The sequence below is a fragment of the Mobula birostris genome, chromosome X (genome assembly GCF_030028105.1).
Source record: "Mobula birostris isolate sMobBir1 chromosome X, sMobBir1.hap1, whole genome shotgun sequence".
NCBI classification, from domain to species: Eukaryota; Metazoa; Chordata; class Chondrichthyes; order Myliobatiformes; family Myliobatidae; genus Mobula; species Mobula birostris.
The window spans coordinates 61,541,888-61,558,642 of record NC_092402.1 but is presented as its reverse complement, the minus strand read 5'-3'; the positions used below and the strand labels follow the sequence as shown (position 1 = coordinate 61,558,642).

At 42.9% G+C, this 16,755-nt stretch overlaps 1 protein-coding gene across 4 annotated transcripts in view; it reads right to left on the bottom strand.

Annotated features, from left to right (window-relative positions):
- Positions 1-698: 698 nt before the first annotated feature.
- Positions 699-16,755, bottom strand: part of LOC140191737 (integrin alpha-6-like) — a 198,483-nt gene continuing 182,426 nt past the window's right edge. For 2 of the 4 annotated variants that reach the window (XM_072249430.1, XM_072249431.1), the window contains exons 23-25: positions 16,127-16,225; positions 15,392-15,517; positions 699-11,861 (exon numbers count right to left, since the gene is read on the bottom strand). In XM_072249430.1, the coding sequence (XP_072105531.1) occupies positions 11,703-11,861; positions 15,392-15,517; positions 16,127-16,225 (384 nt within the window). In that variant the 3' untranslated portion in view covers positions 699-11,702. The other 2 variants (XM_072249433.1, XM_072249434.1) reach the window with 2 other exon arrangements.

The following is a 16,755-nucleotide window of genomic DNA, read 5'->3' as shown; positions in this document are numbered from 1 at the left end:
GCACATCCTTCTAGAACTTCCTCCCTGTTGGGTTCCCCAGTCTCCTTTAAAGGCATCTCTGCTATTTTGCTCATCCACTCCCTGTGGGAAGGAATTCCATATTCTAACCACTCTCTGCTAGATTGATTAGTGACTATTTTTCACACGGACAGGATCTCTAGGTGTTGGTGAAATAACCTAGGCAGCTGGAACTTCTGCAAGAGTTACCCCAACAATGAATCAGTATTCTCAAGAAAGGTGGGCACGGAGTTTGCACATTTTCTCCGTGACCGCATGAGTTCTCTCCGGGTGCTCTGGTATCTCCCGCAGTCCAAAGACGTACTGGTTGGTAAATTAATTGGCCATTGTAAATTGTCCTGTGATTAGGTTTAGATTAAATCAGGGGATTGTTGGATGGCATGGCTTGAAGGCCCAGAAGAGCCTAATCTGTGCTGTATGTCAATACATAAATAAATAAACAAACAATTGAAAAGTTAAAAAAAACTGCAGATGCTGGTAATCTGCAATTTAAAAACACCAAGCTGGAGATGTTCAACAGGTCACAAGAAGAGATAAACAGTTGACATTACAGAATCTGAAACAGTAACTCAATTTCTCATTCCACAGATGCTGTCTGCCCTACTGAGTGTTCCCAGTATTTTCTGTTCTAAGACTTTAAAAACAAAAGGCTGAAATAACACAATAGTGAACATTTCCAACTTTTATTACTTCTGAGAATTGAACATTAAATAAGTAAACTGCTTGACAAACATTCAATAAAGAAATGAAATTTGTTAACAAAATGTACAAAGCAACCACACCCAAATATAGATTTATATACAACCACATTTTTTAAAAATGGAGCACTTTGATTATCTGAGCTATATTAATATTTGACAGTTGTATTTGGACGTGGATACATTATCACTTGACATCAAAATATTCAGGTGAAAGGTCATGACTAGTGATCGACCAGTGTGGATGCACAATCAGTGTATATCCTAATATTCATTCCCCGGCTGTTTGCTTTGACCATGTTCACTCACTGGGGGCGGTAGAGAAAATCAGCAATAATTTATGCATGGAAATTTTGAAGAAATGCACTGAGATCTCTTTTCCCCTTCCCTCTTCCCTTTCTAATCTTTTCTTGGGAATCTGTTGGCTTGTGGTTGAACTTTACTCCTCACAGAGTAATTTCTGATATGAAGCACACCAGTTTGAGAAATCAGCACCATATTGCATCAATGGCCTATGTGTAGAGGCCAGGCCATCGAAAAAAATTAGAGTATGGGGAGTGGGGGTCTGTTATGGCACTCTTAGCAAATCTCCAGGAGAGATGATCAAAGAGCAGTAACATTGGATTGGTGTGACAGAACCAATCATTTTACCTCTTCTAACCCAACCATACAGTCTAATGAAGAAATCAGGTTAAAGGTAGGTACTGGTCAATCACCAGGCATATAAAGTGTACTGAACATCAACTGTTAAAGAAAAAAATCTATATTTAAACACATTAGATGCAAAGTGTATAACAAAAGGGAGCATTGAAGCAGGTAAGTTAAGGCACAAAAATATAGGGTAGAACAGTTACAGACATTTGCTGTTAACTAATTTTTCAAGGAAATGCAATCAGGGAATAATTTGTAACCAATGATTTATTATCAGTAAACCAATTTGTGATGTAAGGAACATAAAATATCATTCCTTTTAGGCTTGTACTCATGAGTTACATGGCTTGATGTTCAGTGGGATTGCTTCTAATTTACTTGCCTTTCTTTCACCTCATTCTGTGAAGGCTAAGGTTTGGTCATGCCAGCCCAGCTTCATCTGGGACCCGACTGCAGCGGGTACCCTACCTGTCAATCAATTGTTCTCGTGGGCTGTGAAATTCCAAGTTGGTTATCAGTCAACCACTACTTCTTGATTTACCTCAGTCTGACCCTTCACCATTGCTTCAGTCTAAATTAAAATCCATTGCCTTCTAATTCCCCTTGGGTACTGTGCCACCCAAAGACAGAAGGGACTCGTCCAGCAATGAACTTGCAGTGATACCAGGGCATTTCCAAAGGCTAAAGAAGAAGCAACAGAGTTGGAGGGCCAGAGTGCAAAAATAAGTTCCAATGACTTGAATTTTGTTGGCATTATTAGGTATTTGACTATGTATATTTCCTACAGGCAGTTGTGTTCAAAGGAAGCACAAATTAAAAATATTACAACATCTACAGGACCAAATTTTTGAATGTATCCCCTCCTTACTAGCAGCTTGGATTAGTGAATGTTCCCATAAATGCTAAAAATAATAAAAGACAATGCACCCTGCATATGGTAAAGCAAGTGCACTCATTAATTGGAAATGCTGGTCACAACCAGTTGGTTAGGATCTGTAACTGTTAAGCTCCAATAAGTGCAGCAGAGTTGGTGAGGAGTCAATATTTGGTGAGGTAATTAAATGGCACTCGTGAGAATTACCTCCAATGGATACTTACTACAAATGTCCTTTACTGATTTATTGACAATGCACCTTTTAGTTAGAATCCTTCAGAGGATGATGGGAAGGTTGAGAGAAGCTGGAATGGAACATTTGACTGCAGTGATACCAGCAACTAAAACCTTTCTACTTTTTCTAAGTCTCCAGGATTGGACAGAATAAAGCTGTGTCAAATAATTTGGCATGTAGTGCTCCGACGCTGATAACACCCCTTTTGCCTGTTTGAACAACACCTCTGCTCTATACAAACACTGCCTGGCCAGCAAATACTGTTGCCAGTCCCCTGTTTGTTGAATAGTTGGTTCTTTGGCAGAGAAGTGTCTCGTGAAAACCCCAGAAAGCTGTGGGAGGAGGTTCCTTTGATCATTTAAGGCAATGAAAAAGATCAGTCAGCTCCACTGAGTGCATTATATGTGAAAAAAACAAGCTAAGGGAGAGAAGGAGCAGTTTGGGGAGGGCCGATCAGGGACTGATTCTTCTACTGCTGTTTTGGCATTACACTAACAATAGGCAATAGACAATAGGTGCAGGAGTAGACCATTCGGCCCTTCGAGCCAGCACCGCCATTCACTGTGATCATGGCTGATCATCCACAATCAGTATCCAGTTCCTGCATTATCCCCATATACCTTGACTCCGCTATCATTAAGATCCATCTCTTTCTTGAAAGCATCTAGAGACTTGGCCTCCACAGCCTTCTGGGGCACAGCATTCCATATATCCACCACTCTCTGGGTGAAAAAGTTTTCCTCAACTCCGTTCTAAATGGCCTACCCCTTATTCTTAAACTGGCCTCTGGTTCTGGACTCGCCCATCAGCGGGAACATGCTTCCTGCCTCTAGCGTGTCCAATCCCTTAATAATCTTATATGTTTCAATCAGATCCCCTCTCAGCCTCCTAAATTCCTGAGTATACAAGTCCTGAAGCAGGCATGCCACACAAACACTTGCCCCTATATCTCTTACCACTGACTGAATTCATGTGCAGATTTTCTTCATTTCTCTTTAAGCTCCATCCTGCCTTGAATTCAGTGGCAATAAACAGAGTTACAAAACACACATGGACTAAGCTGTTAACTATCCTGTGATTCTTTGCCAACGACAGTTTTAGGTGACCATTTGCTTGCCGCTGAACTTGACATTAGCTGAGACCTCCTCATCTTCCAGTGGATTAACACTTAGGAGATTAGACAATGTTGTACTTGTTCTGCTAAACAATTATTACTGGCAGAGCATGCAGGCTGTAATCAGAATTTGAGGGAGGGCAGAAGGGGAGGGATGGGAGAAATCTTGAACTAATTACAGCACCTAGACATGTATCTCCTCAACCCTCTGTTCAGATAGAATCACCAGCCCTGATGTTGATCGAAGGTTTCTTCTTTGTGTTGCATTTAGGTAGCAAGAGCCTCTGGTGTACACACCTACACACCCCTCATGGATGAGTTGGAGAGGCCAAACGATTCCTTCAACTCTCTCAGGGCAGCCTCAGTGTCACTGATTATGCCATCTCCTTCTGCACCCTAGCTGCTGAGAGCCAATGGAACTGAGAACCATTTATTGCTGCTTTTCAACATGGGCTCTCAGACGCCATCAAAGATGAGTTAGCGTCCAGGGATGCCCTGAGCAATCTGGACACTGATTGACTTCTCCATTCAACTGGACAATCGCCTTTGTGAGAGATGGAGGGAATGCCATTCTGCTCCTAGTGCACTCAAGACCACAGTATGGAAACTACTACCTCCACCAGAGAGCCCTCAAGTGGCCACCGCTTTGGAAGATTTTAGAAGGAACGCAACTTGCTCAGGCTGAGTGGAACCGTAGAATGAGGGTGAAGTGTTGTCTCTATTGTGGAAAACAGGACCTCTTTAGATCAACCTGTCTTGAGCTATTGGGAAAAGTCCAAACTCATCCAGAGGAGGGAGGCCTGCAATGGGGTCCTCTTTCGCTCCCAAGACCTCAGTCACTGGTGTCCTCCTTCCCATCTCCATATCCTGGGAGGACCAACAGCATGCCTTCCAAGTCCTGGTGGACTCCGGTGCAGCAGATAGTTTCACGGACATTTCCCTTGCGACGAATCTTCTCAACTCTCTCACGAGTCTACAGTCCCCAATGGCTGTAAATGCCCTAGGTGGAAGACCTCTGGGTGATGGCAGTGTTCATCACCTCACTGTCCCCGTGCATCTCTATTAATAATCATGAGGAAACCCAACTTCATTCCATCCATTCCTCCAATTCCCTATTATCCTAAGATTCCCATAGTTAACTTGCTACAACCCACACATTGACTAGTCTACCAGAACTGTAGTTGAGTGGGGCCCTACGGTCATGCAGCCTGCCTCTTCTCTACACCACCTTCTACATCTTCCGAGTCCTTTGGTCGTTCTGAGCTATCCCGGGTACCAGGACCTGAAGGAAGTCTTCAGTAAGAGAAGAGCCACAACCCTTCCTCCTCGTTGCCAATACGACTGCTCCATTGATCTACTCCCTGGTACCTGCCCTCATTGAGGTAGAATATTCTCTTTCTGGTCCCAAGACGGTAGCAATGGAGGAGTACATTAAGGAGGCCCTCGCTGCTGGTATCATCCGACCATCTACTTCCCCTTTGTTTGCGTTGTGGGGAAGAAGGACAGAGGCCTTCACCCCTGTATTGACTATCATGGACTGAACAAAGTCACTGCCAAGAATCTTTACCCCCTCCCACCGATGTCATTGGCATTTGAGCTACTCCAAGCAGTCACAGTTTTCACCGAGTTGGATCTCCAGAATGCCTATTCCCTGGTCCACATCTGAGTAGGAGACAAGTGGAAGATGGCGTTCAGCATCCCTACCGGTCCCTGAGTACCCGGTTATGCTGTTTGTACTTAGTAATGCTCTAGCTGTGTTCCAAGCCCTCATCAATGATGTCCTGTGCAACATGTTAAACCGCTTTGTTTTCATCTACCTTGACGATATTCTGGTGTTCTCCAAGTCACTCCATGAGCATGTTCATCACGTTCGACTAATCATCCAGTGCCTCCTCATGAGCCGCCTTATGTGAAATCAGAGAAATGTGAATTCCATGCACCTGAATTCTCCTTCGTAGGGCTCATCATCCCCCAGGGTAGAATCCAGATGGATCCCAGGAAGACCAAGACATTCAGGGACTAGCGACAAACCCTCTTCTGTCATGCAGGTACAATGCTTCCTTGGTTTTGCCAACTTTTACCAACGATTCATCCATAACTCTAGCTCTATAGCACCACCTCTCATTACCCTGACCAAAAAAAGGCCACCACCCAGTTCACCTGAACCTCTGAAGCAGAAGGAGCCTTCTTGGAGCTCAGGAAGCATTTCACTACTACCCCACCCCTGGACCTCCTTGATCCTATTCTCCCTTCCATAGTTAAGGTGGATGTAGGTGTTGGAGCAGTGTTGTCTCAACAGACATCTGACAAGCTCCATCCACATGCCTTCTACTCTCATTGTCTTGCACCTACAGAAAGAAACTTTGTAGGTAACAGGTAACTCTTGGCTATCAAATTAACTTTGGAAGAGTGGAGTCACTGGCTGCATGGGGCCAGCATCCCTTCACTGTTTAGACCAACCACAAAAACCCAGAGTACTTTCAGCAAGTCAAAAGACTAAACCCGGTGGGCTCTGTTTTTCAATAGGTTCAAGTTTGTCCTGTTCAGCCTGTTCCAGCCTCCGGTTCCAGAAGGGGACCCTGAGCCCATTGTTTTGAGCTCCAGGATCATGGCTCTAGTTTGCTCCTGTTCCCCTGATCAATTTGGATTAACCCCACCTTTCATGTTTCCCATCTCAGGCCTATGGTTGCCAGTCGGCTGGCTCCTGCTACAAGCCACACCCCCCCCATTCAAGGCTCATTGATGGTCAGTCTGTATACGTGGTCCACCACCTGCTGGACTCTTGCGGGGCCCATGGGTGCATCCAGTGAACTGGGAGAGTTATGAGCATGAAGAACGCTCTTAGGTTTCGGCACAGAATGTATTGGATCCTGATCTCATTCAGGAGTTCCATTATCACCATCCTGATTGTCCCTGGGGAAAGTCAGGACCTGTTCCTAGGGGAGGGGGTCCTGTTAGGACTCTGGTCTATTCTGGGGTTGGTCAGCAGGGGCAGACACAGTTCCCCAGGGGTATTTACAGACTGATTGGACTCTCTTGTTATTGATCATTGAATGCACATAACATGTGTGTATTCAAACCCCGCTTCCTATATCTTTGCTCAGTCTTCAGTGTGATCTTGTAAGTAGCAAGAGCCTCTGATATATATGCTTTTTTTTCCCCTTTTTTGGGTTTTTTTCTGTGTTTTTTTTTCGTCTGCTTACTACCTGTCATTTCTGGATCTTTCTTGTGCATCAAGATCTTGGATTACTGAACTTGTGTGTGGATTGCTACGTTTTTGAGTTGGACTGGTTGCCTGTTTTTGCCCTTGCCTGTTTTTTGTCCATCTTGTCTAAAAGAAAGTAAAACTTGCTTTTGAATCTGCACATCAACTCCAGTCTGCAGGATTCCCACACAATCCACAGTGGTAGTGTGCTGCACTTTCAACCCAGCGGCCTGAGTTCTATTCCCAATCAGGCCATCTGCCTTACAAAACGTAGATGGGACAAGACAGGAAACGTAGGAACTAAGGCACTCGGCCACGAGTGTGCTCTACCATTCAATATAGTCTCGGCTGATCTGAAAGGGCTAGTTGGAGGAAAATGTCATTTATTCCATATTTCACATCCTGCTCCATATTCCATATTTATTTAAAACATAAGACACCATTTCAGTCCACTAAGTCATTGCTGACTCACAGTGCAATCCCTTTAGCCTCTTCTCCCTCCGTTCCTATCAACTCCTCCCAGATTCTACCATTCACACACTAAGGGTAATTTATGGCGGATAATTAACCTACCAACCCACGTCTGTGGGATTGGTTCTAGATTAAATGTGTCCATTTCATGTTTCAGTAATGTCCAAAGAAAACTAAGCATTTGGGCACTTTAGGTTGATAGCAGCCTGAAGTTTAGCCACCTGTCTTTGCCATGGAACAACATATTTCCTGAGAAGGGCTAAAAGGTAAGACAGTGGAATGTGGCTTTCTCAAAGTACTGTACACAAGTGTGAACATCTTAACCATGAAACAAAGATTAAAGGGTTACTGAAAAGGGGTGTTGCCACTGTCCTTGTTGATAAAGTCACACCAGTCGTCTTCATAGTCTGGGAAACATTGCACACCAACCTGACACTACCAAGGCTTCACTCTTGCGCAATGTCAGATAATGCACACTCTGCAACTGATGCATACATTTGATTTAACACTGTACCATACACTAAACTGTGTTGAAGTCACTTCAGGTCACTAATAATTATTGTTGCTGCACAATAATGACTTTCTTTAAAGATTCAGTAGATGGTAATTCAGTGTCTGTACTCACAATACAGCCCCAAGGTCAACAGGACCAGTCAAATGCAATACCAGCCAATGCAGGATAAAGTCATGAAGCTATGAGACACCCTGCAGGCACAGAGGCTTCTGTACAGTTGGTGCCAGGACAACATTGAAGAATAGGAGCACCCTCCAATTTTCCCTTCACCCTCAGCATTCTCCCCATCCCCACCGTCACCCAACCCCGTGGATTCTAGCCAATTCCACATCTCGTAGTCTGAGATTGAGATTGGTCAAGGTAAAAGGAGTGGAACTGAGCTGTGAGGAGCTGCTTAATTTTGCTATTAAAAAGGCAACGGAAGAGAATAATGGAGTGTAGATGACAGCAGACCTACTTTGTACAAACATTGAAGACCAATTCTATCTCAGGGCCTCTGCATCAGGACACACTGAGTCACCTTTGAAAACTGCAGAGAAACAGCAAAAGGTACTGTGTTGCAGGAAGTATAACACCTTCTACAACCTGGCCTGGGAAGCAGAGAATCTCAAAACAAGCTGGTGGCCAACTGGGGAAAAAAAATACACCTGGTTCCCCCTTAATTCTCATTTCCCAGAATAATCAGCCAGAGAGCTTTTGGCCTGACGAGAGGTGGAACTGGATTACCTGCCCACAGAATTAACATTCTCTGCAGGGGAAAGGGGACGCCAAGAGGCAATTTCTGAAACATGGAATACACCTTGGAAAAGAAAATTCCAAATTAAAGGTGACAAACTTGTAGTCTGGTTCTGTTCGTTGGCCTGTTTTGTGAATAAGTCTCTTAATCATATTCAATGTGCCAAGACATTCAAGTGCACAGATTCATTCAGACAATAGAAAATGAAGCAAATCAGGAAGCATATTGATACGTTTCTGATTACCGCAGTGGAGTATTTGAGCTTGAAGCCCAAACAAAATCAGGTTGATCCTGTTTAATGGGAGAGTAACTCTCAAATATTTCTAGGTTGGGTTTGCACATTTTCCATCCACCAACAGAGCCCACTCATAGCTATTTCCAAGGTTTGAGGACAATGCAAGTTATTGACATGTACTTGACTTGAAGTGCCTGCCCACAGGCCCTGGCTCTCTTTGAGAAGCACTATCCAGTGGGACTGGTTGAGGGCATCTAAAAGCAAAACACTGCAGATGCTGGAAATCTGAAACAAAAAAAACCCCAAAAATGTTGGAAACACTGTACTGGTCAGGCAGCATCTGTGGATAGAGAATATTCTGATCATTGAAAGGCCATTGACATGAAAGATCAAATCTTTTACTCTCTCCAAAGGATCTCTCTGGCCCAGTGAGTGTTTCCATCATTTTTGGTTTATACCTCTGCTTGGTGTTTGTTGCACATCCATTGCACATTTCTTAATCTCATCATTGCTCTAAGGAACAAAAATGAAACAAAAAGGGAGCATGACATGTGTTATATACCCCTGAAGGTATGAAATGATGGTCATCAAAGTAGATCTTAGACAGGGGAGAATGTTAGTTCAGGGAAACCTGAAACCTTAACCAATGCCTTTTTTCAAAGTGCACTGGAATTGATCTGATTATACTGTGGGGAAGAAACTAGCAAGGATAGGAGCATTGAAATGATTTTCGAATGGGTAAGCTAGGAGACTGCTCTGTCTGAGAAGGTCTAGAATTAATATCAGTTGGCTGTCCTTGGCATTCAGCATCAGAGGGTATTTACCAACAACAGAGTGGCAGCTATGTCTAGTGCAAGACTAAGTGCAGAATTCATGCCAAGTACTACTTTATAGTGAAACAGTGAACAGGTGCTTGAATTCAGCAGTTGAGATCAGCTCCTGGAGCGAACCAGCAGCAACAGTTTTATGGTATTAAACCTGACAAATCTAATGGACTCAGGTCTAGCTATTAATTCTGAAGACTAAAGCGGACCTTTTCGGGCAATTCTTTGCTAAAAACCTCACCTTGTTTATTTGCAACTGCAGTGTAAGATAACATCACTAATCATGGGTTATGATGGATACTATTATTTCAATTGCAAAGCATAAACTATGCAACTAAAGGATCATGGCTTAAGACATTAAGACAAAATTGACCGATATAGGCAATTATTACTCCATTGGTCACAATTTGATAACAATTTTGAAGCAACATTTGTTTGTGCCATGCAGTCTTTAGGTATGGTTTTGTACCCAGAATTCTGTCTGAGATGTATTTCTAAACTGATAGGCCCCAAACAAAGAGTGGTGGGGCTTGGGAGGGCGAGAAGGTGAAAATAGACAGGGACAGAAAAAAGACAAAGAGGTAGGGGAGAGAAAGCTTGGGGGCAGATTGCTTCAGTTTCAAAAAACTGGTATGACTCAGGTTTAAAATATTGCAAGGGAAACATTAAAATGTGGGGGTGGGGTGGGTTTGCTGAAGGTACTTATCTCTTCCCCATGATTGTCTATTTATCCTCATAAAGTGTTCCACGAGATAACCCAGACAGTTATACTGGCAGATTCATGTGATCAAAATATCATACCCAAACGAATGACTAAACAGATATCAAATTTGAATCTCACGAAAAGTAATAGACACTTACTTTGTTTGGAAGGAGTTATTTTGCAATTGAAGCCAGACTTGACTCTGACATGGTGTCACGAAATGAAACGTAACATGATTTCACTAGGTGACACCATGTGTTTCTGGTCTACTTTAGTTATTAGAGAATGAGTGCCTCATGTCTGCCAAAGTGGTTGCCTTGGCCATTTTAAGACAAGACTGAAGGCCTTATTCATGCACTTAAGAGGCTCAACCTGTATGATAAATCAGTTGTGGTCTTGGTGACCCAGCTCAAACAGTGCACAGGGTACAGAATCAGACGAGGAGTTTGTGCTGACAGGGTGGAGGGAAGCTTGTCACGGCACAAAAATACTTCCATGGGCCAATGGGCCAAATGGTTGACCTTTATTTTCTTTGGTGGAATCTTGCTGTGCTAAAATTGGCTGCCACATTTCTTCCCTTAACAGCAGCAATCCCACTTAAAGATAAACAGTTCAATTAGTTGTGAACTGTTTTGGGAAGTCCAGGGGACATGCAAGGCATCTCATCAATATATGTTTTCCTTCTCATATTATAATGTGATATTAAGTGATTTCATCACCTCAAATCCCAGTTCCGTGTTATCCCTTCACTTTTGGCATTTTGTTTGTTGTGTCATGGACAGTCTGCATCAGACTGGCTGGAGAGAGCTTGAAAAGCAAAACACTATTTTCTTGCTCTGGAAACAAATCGGAAGGGAAGTCATCAACTAAGAACATCATACAGCCAGTTAAATGAGCTCTGAATGAAAGATAAATGGGCAGTCAACATGTCCTGTTTTAGTCACACCTGAGGAGGATCTGGTGGTTTTTCTACTTTCTTCCCCTCACACTCAACTCTGGAAACCAAATCACAGAATATTTTTTTGGGCATCTGAACCAGGATACCACAGTGGCATAACAACAGGTAACATGATTTAGGTTGGGGTAAGGAGGTGGGCACTGGCAGAGGGGTGGGTGCTTACTACCTACAGTATGTAAAAAAAAACTAATAAGGATGACATCAAGTCTTCTAATTCAGCAGTGGTAAGCACCATTGTGATGCACAATGAGATTGTGGAAGCATCGCCAACAAAAAGTAGTCAAGCATCTGCTCTAGATTCAGGGTTCAAGTTTGCCGCTCTCACTGTCTCAGAGTGTCACCTTGTTCGTTTTCAGTGCAGCTGGTAGGTGCTATAATCAGAAACATACATGTTTGTTGGGATTTGTGAGGTTGGGGAGGGCATTGTTTTAAGCTGCTTATTAAAGTATATAAAAATAAATAAGGTTCATGAGTAGCCGTCACTGTCAATCCAGTGAGTCATCCATTCCTTCTGATACTGTGTCTTTTTTTCATCAACGTGTAGCTGTCGCTCCTCTTTTCCTATCCGCACGGCGTGGTACTGAGGGACGGTATCGATGTAACGGGAACGCTTAAAAAATCCGCACTACAAAGGACAAGAAGAGAGAATGCATTTAATTTCTGCTTCCTGGACTGTGTAAAACCAATCAGCAAAATGGGATCTGGACAGGGGTAGTTTCTTTCAGCGACGCTTGGCATCTGCTTTTGTATGGGAATCTTTCCCAGCCTCCTCACCACCATCACCCCACTAATCTCCACACGCCTACCCCCGTTTCTATGCAAATATGTCTAACAGGAAATTCACTTGGTTTCACTCTCTCACCTCAGAGTTATAAGGTTATGGTTCAACTCCTATTCCAGAGATTTGTATAAATAAATCAGACTGACACTTCAGTGCAGTGTTGGGGAGTGCTGCTTTGTCAAAAGCATACCCTTTTCACTGCAATGTTAAATTGAGAACCCTATCTGTGTTCTCAAGTGGGTGTAAACCATCCCACGTGTTCAGAAAGAGCAGGGAAATTTACCCCTGGTGTCCTAATTTATGCCTTAACCAACTATGGTAAAAGACGTATTATCTAGATATTATCTCACTGATACTTGTGGCAGCATATTGTGTATAAATTGTCTGCCCTACTTTACCACAGTTCAAAGGGTTTCCATTGGCCCTGAGCACTTTGGGAGATCCTGATGTACAGTACCTTCACATTAATCTTTCTCTTTCTACAGCAGACTTCTACCACAGTCAAACCCTTGATGCTGAGGCTATTTCTAGCTACACTTGTCTGAGAATGGTAAACATTGCCATCTCTCCATAAAACTCCAAATGGGAGATGTTCCACGTCCTGTGCACTAACTCTGAGCTGAAGGAAGCCACATAATTACAGAGTCTCGTAAGTAGAGCCAACCTGTCCAAAAGCAGCCTTGGGAAACTCTTGGAAGAAAGCAAAGGAGGAAAAACAGAAAGAGAGAGAGTGTTTAATACTTCCTAAAGTGGAATTGTTGCTTTGTGGCAATGTTACTTCATGCAAATTAAATCCAGGCGACCTATCAGTCCAGTTGAGCTTTATCTCAACCAGAAAGGGAAAAAACTATTTCAATAAGTAAAACAAAGCACACACACACAAACACACACACAAGCATGTGAGAGGACATTTCTGATTCCTTGGGGATGTAAAACATTCAAATAAAATGTGTTTCATGCAAAGCATCTCAGGCTAATCTTACTGTGTACACACTGAAAACAAGTCCAAACTTCACAAGGTGTAGGGGAGAGGAAAGTCACAGAAATCAACAGAAATGCATGCCTAATGCACATCGCAAACCCGTCCATTGCTGCCTAATGACACACAGAGTGCAGGGAGTGGTGAAGAATGTAAGGATTATTACCTAAGCAAATCACAGGGATTATTTTAAACATCGCAGATGATGCCCCATCACAGCAGGTGAATGTGTCCCCACAAAAGCTCACAATGGGCTAGAGATCTCAAATAGCCTTTGGCTCTGACTCTGCGTATACAGTGAAGATGGCTCCCAACCACCAATCTCTCCCTTCGACCAAACACAAAACCTCATTGGCATAATCAAGGCAGACAACTTGTAGAACCCAGTAAAGAATAGGTGACTTTGCAATACAAGACAGTGTTAATCTGAGGTGGTGGTTGGAGATTCACTGCATTTGCATTAAGCACTTCACAATTTGATAAAGATGCGAGTTGAGTACTGAGTTTGGTCATCTTTAAGTTCTCAGTCAGTTTCCTGATTTATAATGGGGGTTGAAACTGTGAATTAGGGAACATCTCTTTAAGACATATTTGGCTGCTCATTGGGAAATGCAACAGGGGTGAAATCCTCTGTCCAAATCACTTAAACTGCAGATATCATTAAACATAATATCTACAGTTTATTTATTTATAATCCTTACACCATCCCTCCTCCACCTGCATAACAAGCACTCAATACCATGCAAAAGACACACACTATATTCATTGACACTACCACAGAAAGCCTTTGCCCCGGATCAAGCAGGGACCTGGCACTACAATTACCGCTACAGAAGTCAGCATTATGCCTCCGTGGCCAGTTTGTCCTGGTCAGATGGCTGGGTTTGAAGATGGGCCCTGTGATATTCGGTTTCATACTTAGCCTCTTTGCTTGTTCTCTTGAAGAAACCGCACTATAAGGAAGCAACGTTGGTCCAGTGTTATGGCAGGCAAACCAAGTAGGGACGAGTTATCCGGCATCCAAGGGAACAACAGGGGTACGTGCAGAACTTGAGGCTCTCATTTCAGGAATGCAGTCAATAGAATAGCAAGTGGAATTCAATTTGGCTCAGTTTTAAGAGACATCAATGGTCAAGAACATGACTGGAGTTGGGATTTCTTATCTTCACCAGACAGCAATTTCCCTCATGAGTGCCTCCTTACTTCAAATTGATGGCAAAATCTCTGGATCCCATGAAAGAAATCCTGAAATGAGAGGAATTCTGAACCCTACAAACACCTCAATACCTTAACCCCAGTTTGTTCCTTTTTCATTCCAAGGCAACCACATTGTTCTGCTCAAACCACAGTTTCAAAGCACAATAATCCCTTCTACAGATTTTTAACAATCATTTGGGAAGATTTTTTTTGGGCAATACATGTAGCAAAGTAAAAGGCCTACCCCCAAAGAATGTTTACAATTCGGTTGCAAATGGTGCCCTGACATAATCCACCCCTTACGATCAAGAATTGAAATTACAATTGTATGTCAAACTTACTTGAAACTACTTCTACATTTCATATCTAACTTACAAAGACAGTAAAAGGTGATAGAACAATAAAGCCATAGCCAAATTGGCATATTATCATCAGGAGGGATCGCAGTAAATCCCAATCCAGGATAGGGAGACAGTAGCTAATACACAGGAGGATGAGTGAAGATCATATAGTATAGGAATAGGCTCCTCAGCCCACAAAGTCTGTGCTGACCATGATGCCAAATTAATTCCACCTGCCTGCACATCAGCTGTATCCCTCCATTCCTTATATGTTTGTATGCCCGTCTAAAAGCCTCTTAAACTCCACTATTGCCTCTGCTTCCACCACCATTCATAGCAGCACATTCCAGGCACCTACCACTCTCTATTTTTAAAAAAGCCTGCCCCTCACAAGTGGGAGGAAATGTGTGATACTGTGAAGTTGATGTCTATGAGATTCAAAGATGCCCCAAGATTGACCTAACTTGATGAACAGAAAACAAATACCGCATTTCAATATCTGGCCTTACAGAAAACACCAACAAGTCACAACTCACCGATTGAGAAATGGTGACTCCTACTAAACTGATCAAAAATGATGAAGGCAATCATCAACATAACTTTCATCTGCTGATGAAATATACACCAAAGGTAGCATTGCACCTTCTAAATCTTTCATAATGCTTTGAATTGAAAGTAAAATCTGGACCAGGCTCAGATGGCCTACGCTTTGTATTTTTTTACCTTAATGTTATATCTAGGTTTTAAGTGGAAAGAAACAGTTCTACTTATGTTTGAAGCCTCAGACCTCATAGGTCGAGAAATGTGAATTGGTGACACCACCAACACCCACATGTACAGATGAGATTTGTGCTTACCTTCCAAAGGAGAAAAACAAGCAGAGCCAATACCAGGATTCCTGCTAGGACAGCAATCAGTATAATCAACCAAGGTGTTTCTCCATATACTACACCTGCCTTCTCCGGATATACTGGCAAGGTAACCTGTAGAGATTAAAGGTCACAGTGGCGATTCTAATACACTCTCACAGGATTAAAAGTTAAAATCTCTGGCTATGTAGCAATTTTAAGCACATACGTGCTCAGGTGTGTTTAGTTTTTGAAATGGGTCTGGAAAAGCTACAAGGAGACAAGGTTCACAAGCAGACAGGGTTAATGATGCTGCAACTTCACTGAATTTTTTAATAATTACTCTATAAATATTATGGAACTTATGAGAGAAATTGACATTAATTTTTTTAATGACTTCTTTTGTCTGTTTTTCATTTTAGATAGTTCCAGGCAAACTTGGTTAGAAGGTGACCCTAGTGAGGGAAAGAGGCCAGTGAGTCTAGTCCCTAGCATTCTCTTGCTGGGCGATATCCAGGCAGATTGCCCTGTCATGGTTATAGCAGAGGTGAGAGATGGGTCATACAGCCGTGTGCATTAATCCATTCCCTAATGGAACATCCCGCGAATCTTTCTGTTGTATATGGTGCACCTGGAATGCAGTTTAAACAACCTCACACATTCTCTCCAAGTCTAACCCACTGTGCCAGATCTAAAAGCTGGCCTAAACCGGCAGTAAGGCTGGATTTGTAGTTACTTCCATACCTGTGCAGCAGTCTTCTCCACCTTAAGGTTTTTAATGCTTGATTTCACACTAATGTCAGCGCGAATGACCACACGTATTTCACTGAGTGATGCGTACTCCTGTAATTTCAATGATAGGTCATCGCATCAATAAAACTGAAAAGCCTTTCTGAATTCTGCCCCCCCCCCCCACTGATGTCTGAATTAGGACAAGTACGACACAAGATGATTCCTCTGTGGGGTAGTCAACACCACCATGCCTGACTATTTTCCTTCGATATCTATGTACAAGGATGAAGCAAGAAGTGGTCAATAGATAGACATGAGAGAAAGGAACGTGCGCCAACATTTTCACCACTGCCGAATTTGGCAACATGTGAACCTGAAAGCTGCACCACGTCACCTTCCACTACTCTGTCCCAGCATCTGAGTTCATAAGAAAATACTTACCCTGAGAGAACTGCTGAGAGGGCGGTTGTGGCCTCTCTTCCACTCATCAGATATTTACTAGGACTGCTGCGTATGAGGGCCATTAGCATTGTCAATGATCCCTCTCCTCCATCCAACAATCTCTTTGACCCCCTACCATCAGGCAGGAGGTGCCGTAGCTTTAGGACAAGAACTGTTGGAATGGGAAACAGCTTCTTCCC